The following is a 20,932-nucleotide window of genomic DNA, read 5'->3' as shown; positions in this document are numbered from 1 at the left end:
AGAAAAAACGAACACTCAAATTTGGTTATTATAGAAGTAAAATATTTTAATTGATGATGGGCCGGGCCAAACAATTATAAGTTTCATGGCCCACAAAAGTGTGTGATTTGTTTGTTGCTTAGATATTTATCAAAATTTTGATACGGATCTACTACTCATTACCGCATTCCTTTTTCGCATGTGACACTGTCGAGTGATCCTATTCCTGCCTTATATTCTCTCTCTCTTTTCTCTTGCAAACAACTTGCTTTACTCTTACTTCTTATCCTCATCACTCACCTCTCTCTCTCTCTGGTACTGTAACAACAATGGGTAAGCTAGTAATCCTGTTTGTTCTCTGTGTCCTCCCTCGTTCGTTAGCGCAACACGACCCGTTAAAAACCCTTTCATAGTTCAAGGCAAGGTCTACTGCGACACTTGTCGAGCTGGCTTCGAAACCTCTGCTACCACTTACATTCCTGGTATTTTATACTCCAACCCACATTTTAATAAAAAATTGTACTGAAAGCATCTATTGTACGCCGTAGGGGGTTATGCTCCTTTTCAATGATCTATAGAAGAATCCAGTTTTTGTTGTTGTTTTTGTTTTTGTTTTGGGGGTGTTATAACTTATAATGTGCCATGGGGGTGCGCAAGTTTACCCAAATGCAGTATCTAGAGGCTAATATACGCCTCTTTGTTTGTTGATCCACACTGTCCAATTGATGTGGTACCTTCCTTGAGATCTTGCATCTAAAACCCTCTGATTTGATGATTTTGTTGTTAAAAAGAGAAATTAAGCCCATTCACCTTTAATTTTAGTCCTTGGTTTCCAATAAGGTTGTTGGTTTTGTAGAGGAAATGATTTTATTGAGAATTCTTGGTTGATCATTACATGAACCCTAATAGTAATAGGGTATTTATAGAGATTACATCAACCAAGAAATAATAAACGTAAAATCCTAATCAATTTAATAAATCTCTCATAATATTTAAATTTAAATATCTTACTTACCAATCATTCCTTTAATGCAATGCATCTTATTCTCTAGCATGTTTGGATTTACTAGTGTTGTTAATTAACATATGTCATCTACTAATAGCATGGAACTCTGCTCCGGACCCCCCGAGTGGTGTTTGTTGTGATAGCCTTGACATGCTTTTCTTGGAAAAGCTTTAATGTAAAAAAGAAAAAACCACAGGACCAAGTCCAGAAGAACGTCCACTATGCACAAAGTTTGAATCACACATTCTCTTTCTTGTTTTAGTTTGTGGAGCCTGATAGTACTGGTTCGATTGCACCTGTTTTCTTAACATTGTGATATTCACACACACACACAATTCCTATGTGATTATTGCCCCCCTCCTAGGGCCTGGACTTGAGAGATTATTTACATTGACTCTCGTAACCCTTTTTGTTTTTTGAACATGGGGAAAAGGATAATGGCCGAAATGTTAAGACTTTTGAATTCTTTGTATCCGTAAGGCCTTGAGTTATCAATTGGATCTACACGGTTTTGAAAACCGACATATACTTCATCTATAATTATGTAGCTTGCCCTTGTTTGTATGTTTTAGACACTGAGCTTAGTAAGGAGAAGTCTCTGAAAAGTGTGTTTGTAGAACGGATTGAGGTGGTGAGAGACCTTGTAAAATTATCCATTAGTGTCTTGGGGTGTGAGGATCATACAAGGTGTGTCTACATGTATCTCACAGTGTATGTTAGAATAGGGCGTTGTGTATGTATCCCATGAGCCTTTTCCCTTGACATTGAAGAGTTTTCCATGTAAGAAAAAATTATATGTTATAGTCTCTTATTTATTTGCTTCTTTATTTATAAGTCGTTGTTACTCAGTACATGCCAATTACCTCTTTGATTTGCACATAAAGGGAAAAATATCCCAAAGTTTTCCTATGGACATGATGGAATGGAGGAACAAGGTTTGTTTAGCTGACCCAAATCTTTGGGATAAGGCTTCAATGATGTTGATGATATATATTGGAGTTCTCGTGGTCCAAGTACAGTAACTATAGTCCATAGTTAATGATTTGTTACTTTCTTGTAGTGGCTTACCTTGAGCTCAAAGCAAAAACCCCAAATCAAAAAAGGTTACCTATGGTTTCTATGATAAATAGCTAAAGGACATGTCATGAGGGATTGTAATCATCATAAGCAAAGTCTTATTTCAGAAATTTGAGGTTGGCTGAATGAATCGTATTCCTCCATTCAATTCTATCTGAAGCCACGTCTTCCATTAATACAAGTGGCTCAACCTTCCCTTGGGCCTAGTCCTATTTAATAGCATTACAATGTCAAGCAAAGCAATATATAGGCAAAGAAATAAGCTCATGGAGGTTTATATACACTATTACAACCTCAATCCATGTCTTCTTTCTTCTTGATTTAGCTCATTAAGAACCTTCAACTTACAATGTCCTTGGCACAAGGTTGAAATTGACCTTTGTTTCACATGAGCAAACTACCTTATTCAACTTTTACTCTGTTTATCACCTCTTGGGGCTACTCTCGCATTTCCACGAATTCTTTCATTTCTAATTGTATCTTAGTTTTTATTCACTCACATCCTTGTATATGCTAAAATCAATCTAAGAACATGTTCTGTACAGGGCTTACATTTGCTTAAACTAACTGTTTTGGAACTCATTGTCCAACCCTCACTTGTTCTTACACTAATTGTAGCACCCTGTACACATCCCCTATGATGTTAATATATCCGTTTCAGATTCATTTCCTTCTAAAACCAATTATGAAATCAAATTATGGGAATTCTATCCTATGTTGTCTGGTCTTCAATCTTCATAAAGATTCTCTCGAATGACACTGATTCGATTCCCATACTGTTAAAACAATCCCCTACTTTTATGTCCTTACTAGCAACATAGGCAATGGTACAAAGAAATAGCTTGTGATCAAATAATTAGTATCGAAGAACAGCAACGGAGAGTCTTTCTATCTATCCTCTTAATCCATTACTCCAATCGAAGGTATTTACAGTGGGTGCACTTGCCCTCACAAATTTGTAAAAAAAATTACATTGTCCCCATGATAATTTGATAGATGTTGAGCTTGCCCCTATATTTGCTCCCATGGAACTTTTGGCAGTTCCCCCCACCCCACCCCACCCCACCCCACCCCACTCCACTCAAGTTTTTGGGTTTATTAGATCCCCTCTATTTGGTTAATGGGTCCCTATCCGTGGCCAACAGTTTGGCAAACATTTTGGCAAACACTTTTTCAAAACATGGGTTAGAGGTCTTGGAATGGGCTGATTTTTGGTGAGGATGATCTCTACGGTGAGGAGATCATCCTCACCAAAAATCAGCTCATTCCAAAACTTCTAGCCCCATTTTACAAGTTGAAAAATCGTGAACCGTCCATTTTTTGTAAACCATTTTTGATGAGGTTAGAAGTTTTGGAATGGGCTGATTTTTGGTGATGATGATCTCCTCACCATAGAGATCATCCTCACCAAAAATCAGCCCATTCCAAGACCTCTAACCCATGTTTTGAAAAATGTGTTTGCCAAAATGTTTGCCAAACTGTTGGCCATTGATCGCTACCCTTGGTTAATATTTGGCAATTGGACCCACCCCCAGATGACATTGCCCCTTGACCTAGGTCTTCTCAGAAATGACCTAAATGCCATTTTCTTCAACCTTCAAGAAAAATCCCTTGAATTTTCTTCTCAAAATCACTCATATTCATATTCTTCAACTTTATCGGGCAACTATAGTTAGCCCCCTCTACAAGAAAATCCTGGCTCCACCCTTGTACTTAACGCCCAACCTCTATTATGGTGTAGGTGCTAAGGTCAGGGTAGAGTGCAAGGACAAGGAGACACTGCAGCTGTTATTCAGTGTTGAAGCAATGGCAGACTCGACAGGTACATATGAGATTCACGTTGCAGATGACCATGAGGACCAGGTCTGTGACAGCGTGCTTGTGAGTAGCCCCCAGAGTGACTGTGCATCAATTGAGCCTGGCCGTGAGAAAGCCCGAGTTATTCTCACAAACAACAATGGGATTGACTCAAACTATCGGTATGCCAACAACTTGGGCTTCATAAAGGACCATCCCTTGGCTGGTTGCACTCAAGTTCTCAAGCAATACCAAGAAGAAGTCTGAGTTATAGTGCACAACTCTATCTAATTAAGTGATTAAGAATTTAAGAGTGAGTGCTTGGGTTTTTTTATGTTATGGGATGCCATCCTTTATTTATGTTTATTTGACTGTCAGATTATATGTTACTTATGAAGTCACATTGATGTGGCTTACCCAATGTTACCACTAATGGGATTGATGTAGTACACATTGGTGTTGGATCCTCCTTTTAATGGGCATTTCTGAAAATCTCATGGTCAATAATTAATCAGGTCGATTGGAGGGTCGTGGACATTCCTTCAGGGCGATATATCTATGAGGGTAATTAAAACTACCTAAACAGCAAAGTTTAACCCTTGATAATACTATTAAATGCTTTTAATGTTTGAAAGAACTTTCTATGACTGGTGCTCTTCCCTCCATCATAGGAAATTCCATGCATTGTTTCTGGTGGATTTAGATTGTGGCCTCATTGAAATACAAAGGCCGTAATTTTTCTAGTACGTTATAGATTCTTATCCAAACCTTACATCATTTGATGATATTATAGGAATCGGTCCAAAAAAAAAAAAAGAGTCCATTGCCACACCAACTTTTGATAAGAGCACCCCAATTCATATGAAATGTACTAGAGAATAAGCACATCTAGGAGAGCTTTTAGTAAAAGTTGGTGTGACAATAGAATCTCTCTAGAAAAGTTTGAAGTGTAGGACTAACCCAATAAAAATAAAAATAAAAAGGCATTTTTTATATTTTTTTTGTAAACGTGATAATGGTTTGAAATGCGTGTTCGTGCGTGCTTTGAAGAGAGTAGATTTGACAACTGCCCTAAATCAAGACAATAGTTACTTATAGTAAATGGTCCCGTTCAGCAACAACATTTTGGCAAAACATTTTTCAAAACATGGGTTAGAGGTTTGGAATGGGCTGATTTTTGGTGAGGATGATCTCTACGGCGAGGAGATCATCCTCACCAAAAATCAGCCCATTCCAAAACCTCTGACATATGTTTTGAAAAATGTTTTGCCAAAATGTTTGTTGCTGAACATTTCCCAAGTAAATGAATATAAATAAAATAACTTAAATTCCCATCGAACCTCACCCAAGGCCAATCCACTACATCTCATGATTTGACTATCGTCAACCCTTGTGCAATAACTTGTTGTTCATAGAAGATAATTTTAAGGCGATTATCTTAAATCAAATTTGATCATCATCTAACTTGAGGTCTCTCTCTCTCTCTTTTTCTCTCTTATACTTTGATGATGATGATCATGTCTCCTTAATAAACCTATATAAAAATGTGCCCATGATTATAACAAAATCTTTTGTCTTTATAATCATGGGCTTTATTAACGGCCCATGGATGCATTATAGCTCATGACAAAATATGCTGTACGGAAACGCTACCGTGATTTTGTTTGACAATCATGGGTCAAAAGATTGTGCCATGTGGAATGCCAAAGAGACCGGAAGTTGGTTTGCAAGACCACTTCCAGGTCTACAGGATCTGAAACTGTAGGAACCGTTGCAGCGTGATTTGGGTTGTCGCGTTCTCCTCAGTCCTCACCCCGAAGGAAATGGCGTTATAGTCTGTTTCTGTTAAAACAAATCTCTCTCTCTCTCTCTCTCTCTCTACATTGGAGCTTTAGGTTTTACAAGATCGGAATCCGGCGTTATGACAGATAAACGTCGGCGAAATCTGACCCACATTTTTTATTTGAATAATTGAATGTCGTCATTGACTCAGCCATCGAAGCCGAATCCTAACAGAGAGATGACCAAAGCTAAAACTCTTAATAATCCTGCCAAGAACGATAAGAAAAAGAAGGTATTTTTATTAATTTTGTTAATTTTTTTATTAGATCCAATTAAATTAATCAAATAAAAAACCACTTTATAGAGATACCCATGTTTTTTTTTTTTTTTCTATTGTTCAAAGTATATCATATTAATCTTTGTTCAAATTTTCTTTTGTGTGTATAAGTCTATCATCCCAAAGATTTTCAGTTCGAAGGATCGCATTGGGAAAGGTCTAGATGATGATATTCTTGGAGGGAGAGATATTGTTCTTGGTAAATTAATTTGTTTCATTGTTTAGTTGGATAATTAATTAAAGAAATATTATTGTGTTAATTAAATGTCTTATATTTTTAAGATACTGTTTAAAAATGCTTGATTATCAGATCTTGAAAGGAAGTTTACATCAAGGAGGAGTGCATTTATAGAAGCATCACCTGTTATGAGAAAAAGCTTCTCAGGTGGGACACAAATATAATTAAAACTAATCTTTGTTTGAAGTCATTTTATATATATATTATTATTAATTGGGTGGCATGATTTAGGTCAAGATTATTGGACAATCCTTGAGATTCACAACACACGGAAGCCGAGGATCATGGCCTTGGTTCTTTTAGAAACATTATCCTTATTTGTTTGGTGGGTCAGTTGAGATTGATAGAGACATTGAAAGTAATGAGTTCAACCTCTTTGTACCCATCAACACAAAAGACTAAATTTTTATGATCTGATTGTCCCACATAAGTTTTGGTAGCTTACCTACTTTTAATCAACCTGCACTTTGATAATTGGTCTGAATTTGATAACCAAAGAATAAAATAATTCCAGGATGAAATTGAAATCTTATACTAAAACATATAAATCCCATGGTTTTAATTTCTTTTTTATCTTCAGAAAGGCATACGATCGAGGGGTTGAACCTCTCTAATTTTGAACGCCAGATGAAACCGGCCCCTGAAATTCAAGATTTTCGGTATGACTTCTAGCCAGTGAGTGTATTATATCAAGCAATTTTTTTATTTTTATTTTTATTTTTCTTGCTTGCTTAAGATAATCTTCAATTGTCCATTAGTAAAGGAATGTGGTTCTTGTTGCAGAATATTTGTTGCCACATGGAATGTTGGAGGTAAGACTCCCAACAGTAGTCTTAACCTTGAAGATTTCTTGCAGGTGGAGGGCTCTTCAGACATATATGTCTTGGGGTATAACAATTTCCATTTCTTCCATTCCCTTCTGTATTTATGCTTCGAAAAAAAAAACCCCTATATTATGAAATAAACAATTAACCTTCTTGATTTATCTAAAATGGAAATATAATGTGTTGTGAATAATCGAACAACATAAATCTTATGTTTCTTGTTTTTTCATTCCAAAACATCACTATATTTAGTGATCTGTCCTAAAAAATTTCATTGAAGTTACAAGAGTGTAGGTCTTAAGGAGGAATTTCAACTATATATACAATAAGAAATGGAAGGTGTAATGAAGAAAGAATTGAAACAACAAAGGAAACACAATTCAAGTATGTTTTTATCTACTCTCAATATCTCAACTAATTCATGCCCACTTTGATTTTTCTCTCATTGTTATACAATATTCAGCTACTTTAGTGACTTTCTCTTAATGTATCATTTGTTAGGTTTACATATGAAAGAATGCATTCATTTCCTTTTTCTTGAAATATATCTACTTCAATATCTCCATCTCTTCCATGCTTAATCCATATAGTTTTGATTGTTCCATATATGTGAAGGTGCCAACTTGTGAGTTGGTGAAGTCTATGGGTGATAGTACCATAGGCTGGCATCAAAACCCCACCTTCACTTGGTTTCCTATAAAAAAGAAAAAACGATAAAAACTAAAATCAGCTCCATAAATCATAGTCTTACTGTTGTCCTTTTGGCCGGCTATATCACATTTTCATAACCGCATCTCCACTTTGACCATCCAACTCTAATTATATAGATAAGTTATTCCTTAATATTCCCATCTTGATAACAAAGAACCAAGTGTCACAAGTTAAACTGAATTTATGGGGATAAAGGGAGTCCCTTAGGTTTTAAATATCAGTTGAGGATGATGATCGACATTCAAGAGGGTATTTTACTAGCTAATTTTAAAGAAAAACACTTGGGTGAATTACCATTTTGTGAGTCAAATATGACGAAATTCCCATTCCGGCTTACTGTTCAATTTAATTCCCAAAACGTGAACGTTTGAGATCACAAGTTTTTCAAGTGACGAGATTACATGTTTAAGGTGACAATCTCGCTGGTTTATATAATGAATATCTCGCTGGTTTATATAGTGATGATCACACTACTTTTAGTGAACCTGTGAGAAAGTCACTTGATATCTTCGAGATTCAGTTTAAAACCTCCAAAATCGTTACCGTTCGCATTTTGGGAATTAAAATAAACAGTAAGATTTTAACCCTTACTAAGGGTCGTATTGCTAAAATGGATTACCACATTGGATGTCCAACACCACAGCCCTCTAAATTTCATGAAAAAACTCAGATGAAAAGAAGAAAAAATTGGGCCAAGGTTTCGAAAATGGGTGGCTATCAACTCCTAACTTTAAAATTAAACAAGGGTGAAAAGTATACATATTTATTTATTTGAAAGTTGATAGAATTTTGTCCTCTACAACCCTGAAGCATCGAATCATGTTTTTGGATGACAAAAGGTGAGTCTTAGTAAGGGTGGATTCCTTATTAACTTAGTAAGGTCGTCGGACTGATTTTAATGAGTATAGGAGGTCTCCATTAATTTTCCCTATTAGTCAAAGGGTTGTTAAATTGAAGTTCGAAAGAAAAATTTTCAATTTTTTTTGCTGTTTTATAATTATTCTTGATATCCCATGCAACCAAAAAGTGGACTAGAAATTTAGAATAATCCATTTTTGTTCCTCTCTTTGTATTTCTTCTTCAGGTTTCAGGAAATCGTTCCTTTAAATGCAGGAAACGTTTTAGTGGTAGAAGACAATGAACCTGCAGCCAAATGGCTAGCCATTATAAGCCAAGCACTTAACAGACCACAAGAAGACTTAAATTGCTCTTCTTCTGATTCAAGCCATGGTTCAAGATTATCAAACAATAACAACAACTCAAAGGACAAGTCTCAGACTGGTCTCCTTTTCTTCCAAAAGCCTTCACTCAAAGTTCTAAGTAGGAATTACAGGGTGGACAGTAGCCTTGTCAAGAGTTGCAACTGCCCCTTAGACACATCGGCCTCAGAGAGACAGAGACCGAGAGAATTCGGTGAGTTAGTCCACCGAGTTGAGACTGCATCTCTTCGTCTTCGTCATGATAGCTCGGTTGAAGACGACTTCTACTCTGTTGCGGGGATAGCACGGTCACCAAACCAGATGAATTACCGGTTGATAACGAGCAAGCAGATGGTGGGTATATTCTTGTCGGTGTGGGTCAGGAATGAGCTCGTGCAACACATTGGTCATGTTAGAGTCTCCTCTACGGGGAGAGGGATCATGGGATACCTCGGAAATAAGGTTAGTTGAATAGCAATCTCTTTGGTATTGAAATAATGAAAACGGATATGAACATACTTTCAATAATAGAAGACGTGACTCTAAACAAAGTAGAATAGAAGAACAAGATTTGTTTAGCCTGACTCCTTATCTTTGAAATAAGGCTTCCATGATGACAAAGATGGTGAAATTGACCGATCTCTTCTATTCATTGTGACGCTTCATCTTAACCATATCAGTCAACTCTCCATTGGGCAACATGTTATTGTAGACAAAACTCCTACATTATCTTTGGAATGAGGCTTCAATGATGACGGTGATGATGAAATTGACCAATCTCTTCTATTCATCGTGATCCTTCATCTTATCGATATAGGTCAACTCTTTGTTGGTCAACACCCTATTGTAGACCAAACTCCTACATTAATTTAATAAGGGAAAATGTATATATTTTAAATTTTACTTGTTTCAAAATATGCCAAAATCTATCTTTAATGCTAAAAACAGTAGTTTCTGTCATCTTTTAGTTATTTAATATATTATCAGTGTTTTAAAAGTCCAATTGAATTGGTGATCTGGATGCAATTATAATAAATCGGTTCGATTCAAATAGAAAAAGCTTTCTAAAGAATTGTCGGTTTTTGCAGAAATTATGATTCAACTGTTGAATTAATCCAATTAACCATCGATTTTGTAAACCATTTTAAAATATAAATTTTCCATGCATGTTCAACATAAAATTTTGGAATTAGTAATCCTTTTTACTATATGTAAATCAAAACTTCAACCATTAAAGTTTCATTATTTATTTTCTAGAAAATTTTAGTCTCAAAAAATGTACGAGTCGAATATCGAAGATGTGTTTGAATAAAATTCCTCCTGCATCTTAGTCATATGTTAGATGCTGTGCATCAAATGTTGTTTGAGGTTAGAAAAATCCTTTAGGTTTTTCCGCATTCTTTTTACATGTTTAAGGTAATATTGTAGGGATGTATATCGGTGAGCATGTCGTTGCACCAAACGACCTTTTGCTTTGTTTGTAGTCACTTGGCATCTGGAGAAAAGGAGGGAGATGAGCTCCGAAGGAACTCCGATGTGGCTGAGATACTTAAGAACACCCAATTCCCGAAAATTTGTAAGAGCCCCGCTCATCGAATACCTGAGAGAATCCTTGAGCACGAGTATGTTCATTTTGCTCTTCATTATTTATTTTGCTACGTAAAATGCTGAAATTATATTTAAAGTAAGAATAATGATTTTTCAGCTAGAAAGTTTTCACTCGGTCAATACATGGCTGACGTGGCATGGAACCATAGATTTTTTTCCTTGGGATACACAACTGTACATCTTTTATGGGGAAGTGCAATTGTGTATCCAGAGGAAAAATATCTATGATTCCGTGTCCATGCCACGTCAGCCAAATATTGATCGAGTGAAGACTTTCTAATTTGAAAATCAACACTCTTGAAGAAAAACGAGAAACAAATCAAGTTTACTCGAAAATGGCCGAGTATTTACCGAAAATTATTGAACCATTCGTTAACTTAATATTTATGAAAACATATAGTGATAATACCTAATTTCATAATTACTTACTCGAATAATGATTTTCTGACTCCCCTACATGACATACTCAAAGTACTCTCCTGATGTGGCATGTGCTAGAACCATTGATCTTTTTTTTTGCCTTGGGATACACAACTACACATATTTATGGGAATGTGCATCTCGAGGCAAAAATCTATGGTTCTAACACATGCCGCATCAGGAGAGAATTTTGAGTGTGCCAAGTGGGGGAGTCAGATCATCACGACTCTTACTTTTATCAATTGATAACATGACTCCCCCATGTGGCATACTCAATCAACTCCCCTAATGTGACATGTATGAAAACCGTAAAGTTGTACCCCTTGAGATACACATCCTCATAAAAGTGCAATTGTGTATCTCTAGGATCACAGATCTACAATTCTATCACAAGTCACGTCAGGGGAAGTCGATTGAGTGTCACGTGGGGGAGTCATTTTATCAAGATTCTTATCAAAATGATTATACATTCTATGGTCACGTTGATTACCTTTTCTGAATCAAATTATATGTACCATGACCTACATCGGATGAACTGTAAATGTTTTTCGTATAAAAATAACAATTGTGAAAGCAGGTATGAGATCTTTTTTGTAGATATTAAAAAAATGACTGGTTCAGTATTTTGGCAAAATATATAGCTGTTTTAGTAATTTTCCCTTATTATTATTATTTGTATCTTTTTGTAAGTTTATGGATGGTGACGTTTTATTTAATGTACCAAACCTTTCAGCCGAGTTATTTGGCTTGGAGATTTGAATTATCGAGTGTCTCTAAGTTATGAAGAAACAAGGGTTCTTTTGGAAGATAATGACTGGGATGCCCTCCTGTTGAAGGATCAGGTTTGGATGCTTCTCTGTACTTTAATGGTTTATTTATTAATGCAAAACCAGCCATATTTATAAGTGTATCTGATCCTCATCAATATCATTTGGATGGTCATGGAAGATAGACCCCACTTAAAAAACCATACCAAATAAATAACTCTCCAAATATCATTTTTCTTTCTGACTCAATGTATTATATCCCACAACCCATTTCGGATGAGACTAGTCCCTATAATCACATGCCCTGACCCCACGGAAGTCTCCACATGTAATAAGGTAAGTCAGAGGACCACCTAATTTTAAACACTCAACCAGAAGTAGCAAATCCTTATCGCTAGTTTTACCAATAAGCCAACCTCGCAATATCTCACTTTGATTGGTATCTAAGAGTTCATGCAGGGACCCTACCCTTTATGCAGATCCACCAATTGAATGGTCGAGATCAATGAGTTAATGAGAAATATGTGTCATATGGTGGTAGGATTCATTGAATATGATTGACCTTGGACTCTCATATATTAATCTATTAAACATGCAATATTGGGAGAGAAATTCAACATTATTACTTCATATGTTTTTACATATCTAACTATTTTATTTACTTATTTTATGTATGTCGTTTCATTGTTGAGTACAGTTGAAGATAGAAAGAGAAGCAGGGCGAGTATTTGCAGGGTGGAACGAAGGAAAGATCTTCTTTGCTCCTACTTACAAATATTCCCATAACTCTGATGCTTACGCTGGAGAGACGGCCAAATCCAAAAAGAAACGTAGAACCCCTGCGTGGTATGTAGAACCTTAGCATGTCACATTCACATATATAAAACATTTTTATTTAATTGGACGTTGGTAACCTCTACCAACATGTATTTTTCATATAAATAATGATAAATTAACTATATAAAAAAAATTGACTCAAATATATTTAACTGAAGTGTTTGTGCACAAATCCATAGATATTTTTCTTGTGTATCTCAAGGAAAATCTATGATTTTATGCATATGTCACGGCAGTTGAGTATGTTTTTCAGTCCGTTGACCTTGACTCTTTCATATATATATATATATGGGGTGGATCAAGGGACATGTAAAATCTTATGTAAAAACAATGATTGTTCAAAATATGAGTTAGAGGTTTTGGATTGAGCTGAATTTTTGTGAGGATGTTGTCTATGATGAGAAGATCATCCTCACAAAAAATCAGCTCAATCTGAAACTTTTAAGTCCATCAAAAGTGGTTTACAAATTATTGGTAAAAAATCGATCGTTCACATTCTAAATCACTTTTGATGGGGTTAAAAGTTTCAGATTGGACTGATTTTTGTTTTTATAATGGTCTTCTCATCATAGAGATTATCATCACAAAAAATCAGCTCAATCCAAAACCTCTAACCCATATTTTAATTTTTTTTATTATTACATTGTTTTTACATATGTCCCTTGATCCTGACATATATATATATATATATATATAGGGTCCCGTTCGCCACCCTTAGTTTTACCACACACTTTAACAAACGCGTTTTGTCTTACATGGGTTAGAAGTTTCGGAATGAGCTGATTTTTGGTGAGGAGGATCTCTATGGTGAGGAGATCATCCTCACCAAAAATCAGCTCATTCCAAAACTTCTAACCCCATCAAAATTGATTTACAAAAAATGGGTCCACGATTTTTCAACGTGTAAACATGGGGCTAAACATTTAGGAATGAGCTGATTTTTGGGGAGGATGATCTTCTAATCATAGAGATCATCCTCACCAAAAATCAGCTCATTCCAAAACTTCTAACCCATGTAGGACAAAAAACGTTTGTTAAAGTGTGTGGTAAAACTTAGGGTGCTGAACATTTCCCATATATATATAGGGAAATGTTCAGCACCCTAAGTTTTACCACACACTTTAACAAATGTTTTTTGTCCTACATGGGTTAGAAGTTTTGGAATGAGTTGATTTTTGGTGAGGATGATCTCTATGATTAGAAGATCATCCTCCCCAAAAATCAGCCCATTCCGAAATTTTTAGCCCCATGTTTACACGTTGAAAAATCGTGGACCGTCCATTTTTTGTAAATCAATTTTGATGGGGTTAGAAGTTTTGGAATGAGCTGATTTTTGGTGAGGATGATCTCCTCACCATAGAGATCATCCTCACCAAAAATCAGCTCATTCCGAAACTTCTAACCCATGTAAGACAAAACGCGTTTGTTAAAGTGTGTGGTAAAACTAAGGGTGGCGAACGGGACCCATATATATATATATATATATATATATATATATATATATATGTATGTATGTATGTATGTATGTATGTATGTATGTAGTATGGCTCTTAAAAGCAATCTCTATTTTCTCTTTTAGAAAAAAAAAATAAAAAAAAAATTTCTGTGGACTCATCTCTTTGTGGATCCAATCAACCCATGTAAAATTCATATAAAAATATGAAACTTTGTGACCATACTCCACTAAAGAAATAATTAATGAATCAAAATAAATGAGTTTATGTTTGAATTGCAGGTGTGATAGGATTCTATGGTACGGGAATGGCATCGAACAATTATCTTATATTCGTGGGGAGTCAAGATTTTCAGATCATAGACCCGTGTGTGCCGTCTTTGTAACAGAGGTAGAGATGATGAAAAATAACAAGAGTAGGTTCAGGAAGGGCTTCTCAGCTGCTGGAACAAGAATGGAGATTGATGATATAATACCTCTAAGGCATAGTTTCTATGAGTTCTGAAGAGAACTTCAGTCATGTATATTTTTATAGAAATAGAGGATGAGGATTAACATGTACCATCTCTTAGTACTATAATCAATGACCCCTCATTGATCTTTTATTTTTCACTTTTTTTTTTGTCCATCTGAAATGTTATGTGTCTGATATAGATTTACACATTTTAATGGAAATAACATAAGCCAGCGGTTGCATTTTCCTTGGCTGTCATCTTATCTTGGAAGCTCTTATTTGCTCAAAGACTAGTAAATCCCCAATGATCAAGCTCCTTAATTACTTTCAGGATATCGAAATCCTTGACGATCAAATTTATCTTGATCCATAGAGGCCTGATATATATCAACTTAAGACCTAATTAATAGAGGTCTAAATGGCGAATAATCGAGTCCACCATCTGGCCAACATTAAGCCCCTTTTATAAATGTGCATAAATTTATATTTTTATAAAGCCTGAAAATCAACCCGTCTTTAAGATATACCCTCATTGACCGCACTAGGATCTTGAAAATAAGAGATTTTTTCCTTATAAAAAAAGTCAATCTAAAATTTCACAAAATCTTAGATGACCAATCGCACGATACCTAAAAAGGGTAGTTTAATAAATTGTTGATGCCCTCAATACGCATGTGTTCGTGTGATTGGTCAATCTGGAATTCTATGACGTCCCATAATGACTATTTTGTGAGTAATTTTTTTATTTACTGAAAAATCCTTACTCATGCATGCATAATGAGTGGCAATAGCGTAGGTGAAACGTTGGCAATAATGGCTTCTAGTAATAAGGATAGAACAGGATTATCAGATCAGTAGGTGATTTATCATGTTGAGTTAATAAGGTGTGCTTAGGAGTTTTTTGAGAATGTAGAGTATGGGGTATATCTTGATATCTCTATACATATATTATTCATTATTAATACAAGTTCACTTGCTTGCTCAACACAAAAAATAAAAAAATAAAAAATAATAATAATAATGCTGAAGTGTTTCAAGATTGGACCTCACATCGCACACCATGACATGAAAGTGTATGGGAATCATAGATGCTTTTCCTCAAGATACAAGTGAAAAGTATCTATGGTTCATATCCCCTTCCATGTCAAGATGTGTGATATGAGGTCCAATTTGAGGTCACTACAGCACAACTCAAAAGAAAAATGAAAGAATTCAATACTCTTGAATTAATGGAAGATATGACTTTCAGATAGAATTGGAGATCTTTCATGCAGATATGATCATCCTTGTAAGTTGCACTTACGACATGAGATATATAGCAAGGTCAGACTTGTTACTTGCTTTCATGGTTGACAAGCTTGAGCTGGACCCACTAACCCGTGGATCTCACCAAGGTTGTCAAGTTTGGGTCAATACAAATCAACCAGGTGACCAAGTCAACTTTACATTTGAAATAAAATAATCATGTGCGTGTGTGTAATAACATGCACACATATGCAGTAGTCAAGGGTGAAATCAGGATTTTCTTGTAGTGGGGGCAAATTATAATTGTCCGATAAGTTTGAAGAATATGAAGATGAGTGGTTTTGAGGTGAAAATTCATGGGTTGTTTGTTAGAGCTTGTAAAAAAAGACATTTAGATCATTTCTTTTTAGTCTATGATAAAAGACCTAAGTTAAGAAGCAATGTCATCAGTGAGAGTGGGGGCAACTACTAAATATTAATCAAGTAGAAGGGTTCTAATAGACCCAAAAACTTGAGTAGGGTGAGGCCAATTGTCAAAAGTTTGTGGTGGCAATTTACAAAAAAATGCCTTATTTCCATTGATTTTTCATTCTAAGATTCCATTGATCTTTCATTTTATCAAAAATCTATTTAAAAATTTTCAATCTTCAAACTGAATGATCTTGAGGAAGATAAGAAGCAACGAAAAATTGTTGGATGAATTCAAAAATCAGTTGTTGGGTCAATGTGGAGTGATTTTCAAAAATCATGATCATGTAATATTTCTTAATTCTTTTAATTATTATTTAAGTTGTATTAAAATTTTATTTTGTAAGACAAACATTATGTACAGTAAACCCATGTTAGGATCAATGTAAGACAAACAACATAGAAGTTAATTTAACTAAGAGTTTACTACAACAGGACTAAGAAAAGTTCAATTCAAAATATGTAAAACCATTTATGTCAACATAAGATTCTGTAAGTACCTATGGGGTTTGTATACCCCATTTATGTTAAATTAATGATCAATGCATATGGTAAATCATATGGGGTTTGTATACCCTTGATGTGGTAAGGGAACAGAACCATAGATCTTTTTCCTTGTGTATCTCAAAGGAAAAGATCTATTCTTACCCTCGCCACGTCTATAGACTGTGTATGATTTACAGCAGGCATTCATCACAACCCATTAAATTTTCCCATGAATTAGAAAGGAATTAATTTCACAAGCAAAGTGTCCAAAATCTGGTGACGTAAGAAATAGTTTTATAGATGCTTTTGGGTGCAGAAGTTGCTTTGTCCTAATCCTGGATATAACTTATCCATGCAGGGTACAAGGATATGAGGAATACATTTTCCAATTAATTATTCAAAAGATCCTTAAGCATACTTGGTGACACTTTTCTATATCTTCCTAAAAAATAATAGCCTGTTTCTTAGCTTACGCTAATATAGACCCATATCGAATCTACCACTAATTAATGGCAGAGCAAATGGTGCGAATTTCTCCTTGTGTACCAGTCTTCACTCCTATGTTACTTATCTTCACCATTGATCTCCCAAAGTGAACATTGAAGCTACCCGGACCAGTAAATCGGTGCAAGAGATGTCGGGTGGAGGCATCGGTAAATAGCTTATGGTCTGACTCGAGCATTCCTCGCCCATTCACCAAGTTTGTAAAGTACGAAGTGTCGAATCTGTTTTCAGTACCCATGTCTAGGGCTACACGCCTGTTACCATTTCCATTTTCCGGACATAGATTCCGTAATGCAGGAATAAATGAAGGGTTAATGGTCGGGTCAGCGCCATTTCCAGTTGTAGTGAAGTTGTATAATCTGTATCTGAAGGATTGGCAAGATGATGTTGCAATGGACCCCCTAATAACACGAAAACATATTGGTACCTAAGAAATGTGTTTTTTCAATAAGTTTTATAACTATAATCACTTAGAAAAAAAATGTTAATTACTTACCAACTAGGGCAACAAGATCTTGAGTGTTAAGTCCCTTATGGGCAAATTTTTACTTTTGGACATGGATAGAGTCAGTGAAATTGGGAAGATTATTAGTATCAGAAGCCAATGATATTCGTCCATCTCTACGCCCAGTCGGCACTAACCAGGTTTGTCCACCAGTCTGTATGAATTATCCATTTATTAGCATATTGTTATTTAATTTAGATATATAATAGAACATGTGAAGTAATTAAACTAATATGACTAGTGGAAAAATGAGTAAATTCGTTGTCAAGGTCTGTCGAATTTACTTTGATGTAACTAGATTCGATGGACCTTGAGGTCGAATTTAACCCTTTTTTTCACATAGTGATATATGTGATACACCAAATCATCATTAGTGTATTTCATCATAAATGCAATCAAGTCGTAGAGATTACGAAAATATGTTGAAGATTAGTTATATGAATTAATATACTCTAATCCTATAGGTCTTGTCATTATTGAATTACCAAAACGACGAAATCTTGGGCAGCTAGAGCGATAATATCAGCGCAAGAGACAACGCCAGGGAAAATGGCTTCAAGTTGGGTCTTAGCATCATCGATGACAAGATATCCTCAACAAATTGATTGATTTCTGGTTTTTTCTGTGTTAGGTCCATCAATAAGGATTGAGGCATCACACCGATGGACAAAACAGTCATGGAAATGCAATATAAGCAAAGCGGTAGCAATGATAGGATGGGAATTGAAATGGGATCAAACGGTGGCTTGTACTATGGATTCGACTCGTGAACATGTAGCTGAATAGAAACCAACATGAGTCCCTTGGCCATGAGTAGAAATTTTGGCAAAGCTAAGCAAGAAAAAGAGTGGAAAAGCAATGTATGAATAGAACCCTTCCATACTTAGAAGAGAAGAGGGGGTGGTGAAAGGGTTTTGGCTTGATTTGAATGTTTTGAGTGGCAGTGAAGTTGATGAAGGAAAATGTGGTATTTATAAACTTCAAATGTGAGGTCAAAGTAAGCAAAGCCGGCTCACTAAAATTTATCAACTTAGAGAAAATTTAAACAAAAACAAGCATGTGTGGCGTCCTCAATCGAAGTGGGACCTATAATGGCCATCTTTATGACTCTGTCTCTTAGTGTGTGATAGGTTGCATGGTTATTTGAGATAAATGCATCACTAATTAGTTTATGGTTAATGGCTGGCTCTCTTTGCTGGTTTTCAAAGAGTGAAGTGTGGATGATTGCTGGTTTTCATTGTTTTTAAGTATCTGTGGTACTCGAAAGAAATTGGATCAAAACTTCATTTGGATTCTACGAGATTTTGTTTTCTTCCCTTTCATGAAAAGTTTTATTTTCTTAGAATATATTTTACTTTTTTGGTCACAATTCTGATTAGGATGATTAATCAATAAGATATAACTTGGCTATTATGGTGTCTTATTATATTTACCTAGTCATTGAGATACATGATAATGTTTTTCTCCCATATATCTTCCATTTTTGGTATTGTTGTGGTATTTGTTAAAGGGCCACTACGTAAAAATTGGAAAATTCTACAAAAAAATTCGACCAGCTAAGACCCACGAATTTTAGAAATAAAATTTGACAATCCATGGCCGTTGAAAATGGTTATATTCCCTAGATTCGACGGCTTAGAGTTGTCGAATTTCTCTCTTCCTCCATTAATTTGATGATTTTGACTCGTCAAAAAAAAATTCAATAATAAAAATTTGACACTTGATTCATTGAATTTTAAGAAATTTGATGGTCTTGGACTGTCGAAGATGGGTTTTTTAATGTTGTGGGTTCAAATTTTCTTTGAACGAAAAACTATACTAAGCTAATATACCAATGGCATGACAATGACATCTCATGTACAATGAAAAAAATGGTCAATTCCAATATGTAAACCGTCCGCTTAATCATCTCCTTTCCCAGTTTCTCCCCACTTAACCAATTGGGTGATTTTTTTTTTCAATACATGTACCATCATGCCATTAATACATTTACTTACCTTTTTTTTTTTTTTTTTCTAAACAACAAATCTCAATTCTTGTCTAAAGGACTTCAATAATTTTAGCCTTTTCGCTTTAGTTACTTGACATCATGGTCTCAAAACTCGATTTGATAGAAAAACTCATTGGTGTGGCATGTACAAGAATCAATCATTTTTTCTCGGGTACACAACTTCCACATGTTTATTGGGATGTGCAATTGTGTATTGCGAGGGAAAAATTGAAGGTTTTTGCACATGTCATGTCAATGAGTTTTTTGAGATATTCTGCTAGAGTTGAATTAGACAATCATAAAACTTAAATTAAAATATTTAAAATTTTATAATAAAATACGATAGATTAGGCAATATTTAGTCATAAAATCATGTGTTTATTTATATAATAAATATTTTAAATTTAAAAAATAATAATTATTTTAATTAAAATCTATAAAAATCCCAATTGACTCGGTCGAGATTTTTAAAACATCATCCAAGACATCGTGTCTATCTCGCAAGATGATGTGAATGCTGAGACACCGTGTAAATCCGTATTGTTGCTGAAAATACCAAGATGACTCAGACTTGGACAAGATTTAAAACCATGCTTGAGATGTGAATTCTTTCCTTTATTATTTACTGATGTTCATAAAGCATGACTATTGTACCAAAGATTTATGCCGTTAGATAGGGTGACATTCTTTTCAACTTCAATGACTCCCAAGTAACTTTGGAGAATTTATGTAATCTGAGTAACTGATCACAATGATAAGAGCACAGGTACAAAAAAGAGATTATCATAGAAAATAGTTCTTTTATTTTGGATTATTCTTTTATTTTTTCTTTAAATCTGGTGTAGATCATGAAATGTAGAGACATGTGGACCCAATGACCCTTTCTAAGATTTGAAATCTTACTAATCAGGCTAGCCTAACTCTTTTTTGATTGGGCGATTTAATTTTACATACCCCTCTACGTTTTGGTTAATAATATATATGCCTTTGTTTTATCAAACCTCTAACATGCCTCCATTGACCAAGGTTTTGTAACATTGACATTGTAAAACTGCTTAAATGCCTTATCTTCAACCTCTGTCAAAACCTCTATTTTTTTCCCTCCAAAATCAGTCATTTTCAAACATTAGGGCAAAGGTTGTTAACCCTTTTCTTCAAGCTTGTAAGATTTTATCTTCTTTGATCAAGATTCAAATTTTTAGAGAAGTAGAATGATAGATTTTTAGGTAGCAAAGTCAAGGGTTT

General features: G+C 35.0%; 1 protein-coding gene and 2 pseudogenes across 3 annotated transcripts; 2 read left to right on the top strand and 1 right to left on the bottom strand.

Annotated features, from left to right (window-relative positions):
- Nucleotides 1-293: 293 nt before the first annotated feature.
- On the top strand, nucleotides 294-4,308 carry LOC147404024 (pollen-specific protein C13-like; annotated as a pseudogene). Its single transcript, XR_015177673.1, has 2 exons — nucleotides 294-461; nucleotides 3,804-4,308. The product of XR_015177673.1 is annotated as a pollen-specific protein C13-like (transcript).
- Nucleotides 4,309-5,717: 1,409 nt separating this feature from the next.
- LOC147404023 (type I inositol polyphosphate 5-phosphatase 5-like) lies at nucleotides 5,718-14,736 on the top strand. 2 transcript variants are annotated; one of them, XM_086439822.1, is made up of 10 exons: nucleotides 5,718-5,933; nucleotides 6,090-6,177; nucleotides 6,289-6,363; nucleotides 6,797-6,875; nucleotides 7,000-7,104; nucleotides 8,836-9,412; nucleotides 10,379-10,572; nucleotides 11,712-11,820; nucleotides 12,443-12,591; nucleotides 14,318-14,736. In XM_086439822.1, the coding sequence occupies exons 1-10, from the start codon at nucleotides 5,835-5,837 to the stop codon at nucleotides 14,538-14,540; spliced, it is 1,698 nt and encodes a 565-aa protein (XP_086295948.1). In that variant the 5' UTR covers nucleotides 5,718-5,834; the 3' UTR covers nucleotides 14,541-14,736. The 2 variants fall into 2 exon arrangements, with proteins under 2 accessions (XP_086295948.1, XP_086295949.1); XM_086439823.1 differs by lacking the exons at nucleotides 5,718-5,933; nucleotides 6,090-6,177 and having other exon boundaries at nucleotides 6,347-6,363; nucleotides 6,797-6,891.
- Nucleotides 14,737-17,190: 2,454 nt separating this feature from the next.
- On the bottom strand, nucleotides 17,191-18,578 carry LOC147404022 (cationic peroxidase 2-like; annotated as a pseudogene).
- Between the last annotated feature and the right edge of the window lie 2,354 nt (nucleotides 18,579-20,932).

This window comes from Akebia trifoliata, chromosome 4 (genome assembly GCF_017979445.1).
Source record: "Akebia trifoliata isolate Shusen 1 chromosome 4, ASM1797944v1, whole genome shotgun sequence".
Lineage (NCBI taxonomy): Eukaryota > Viridiplantae > Streptophyta > Magnoliopsida > Ranunculales > Lardizabalaceae > Akebia > Akebia trifoliata.
This window is presented reverse-complemented; position numbering and strand designations above follow the sequence as displayed.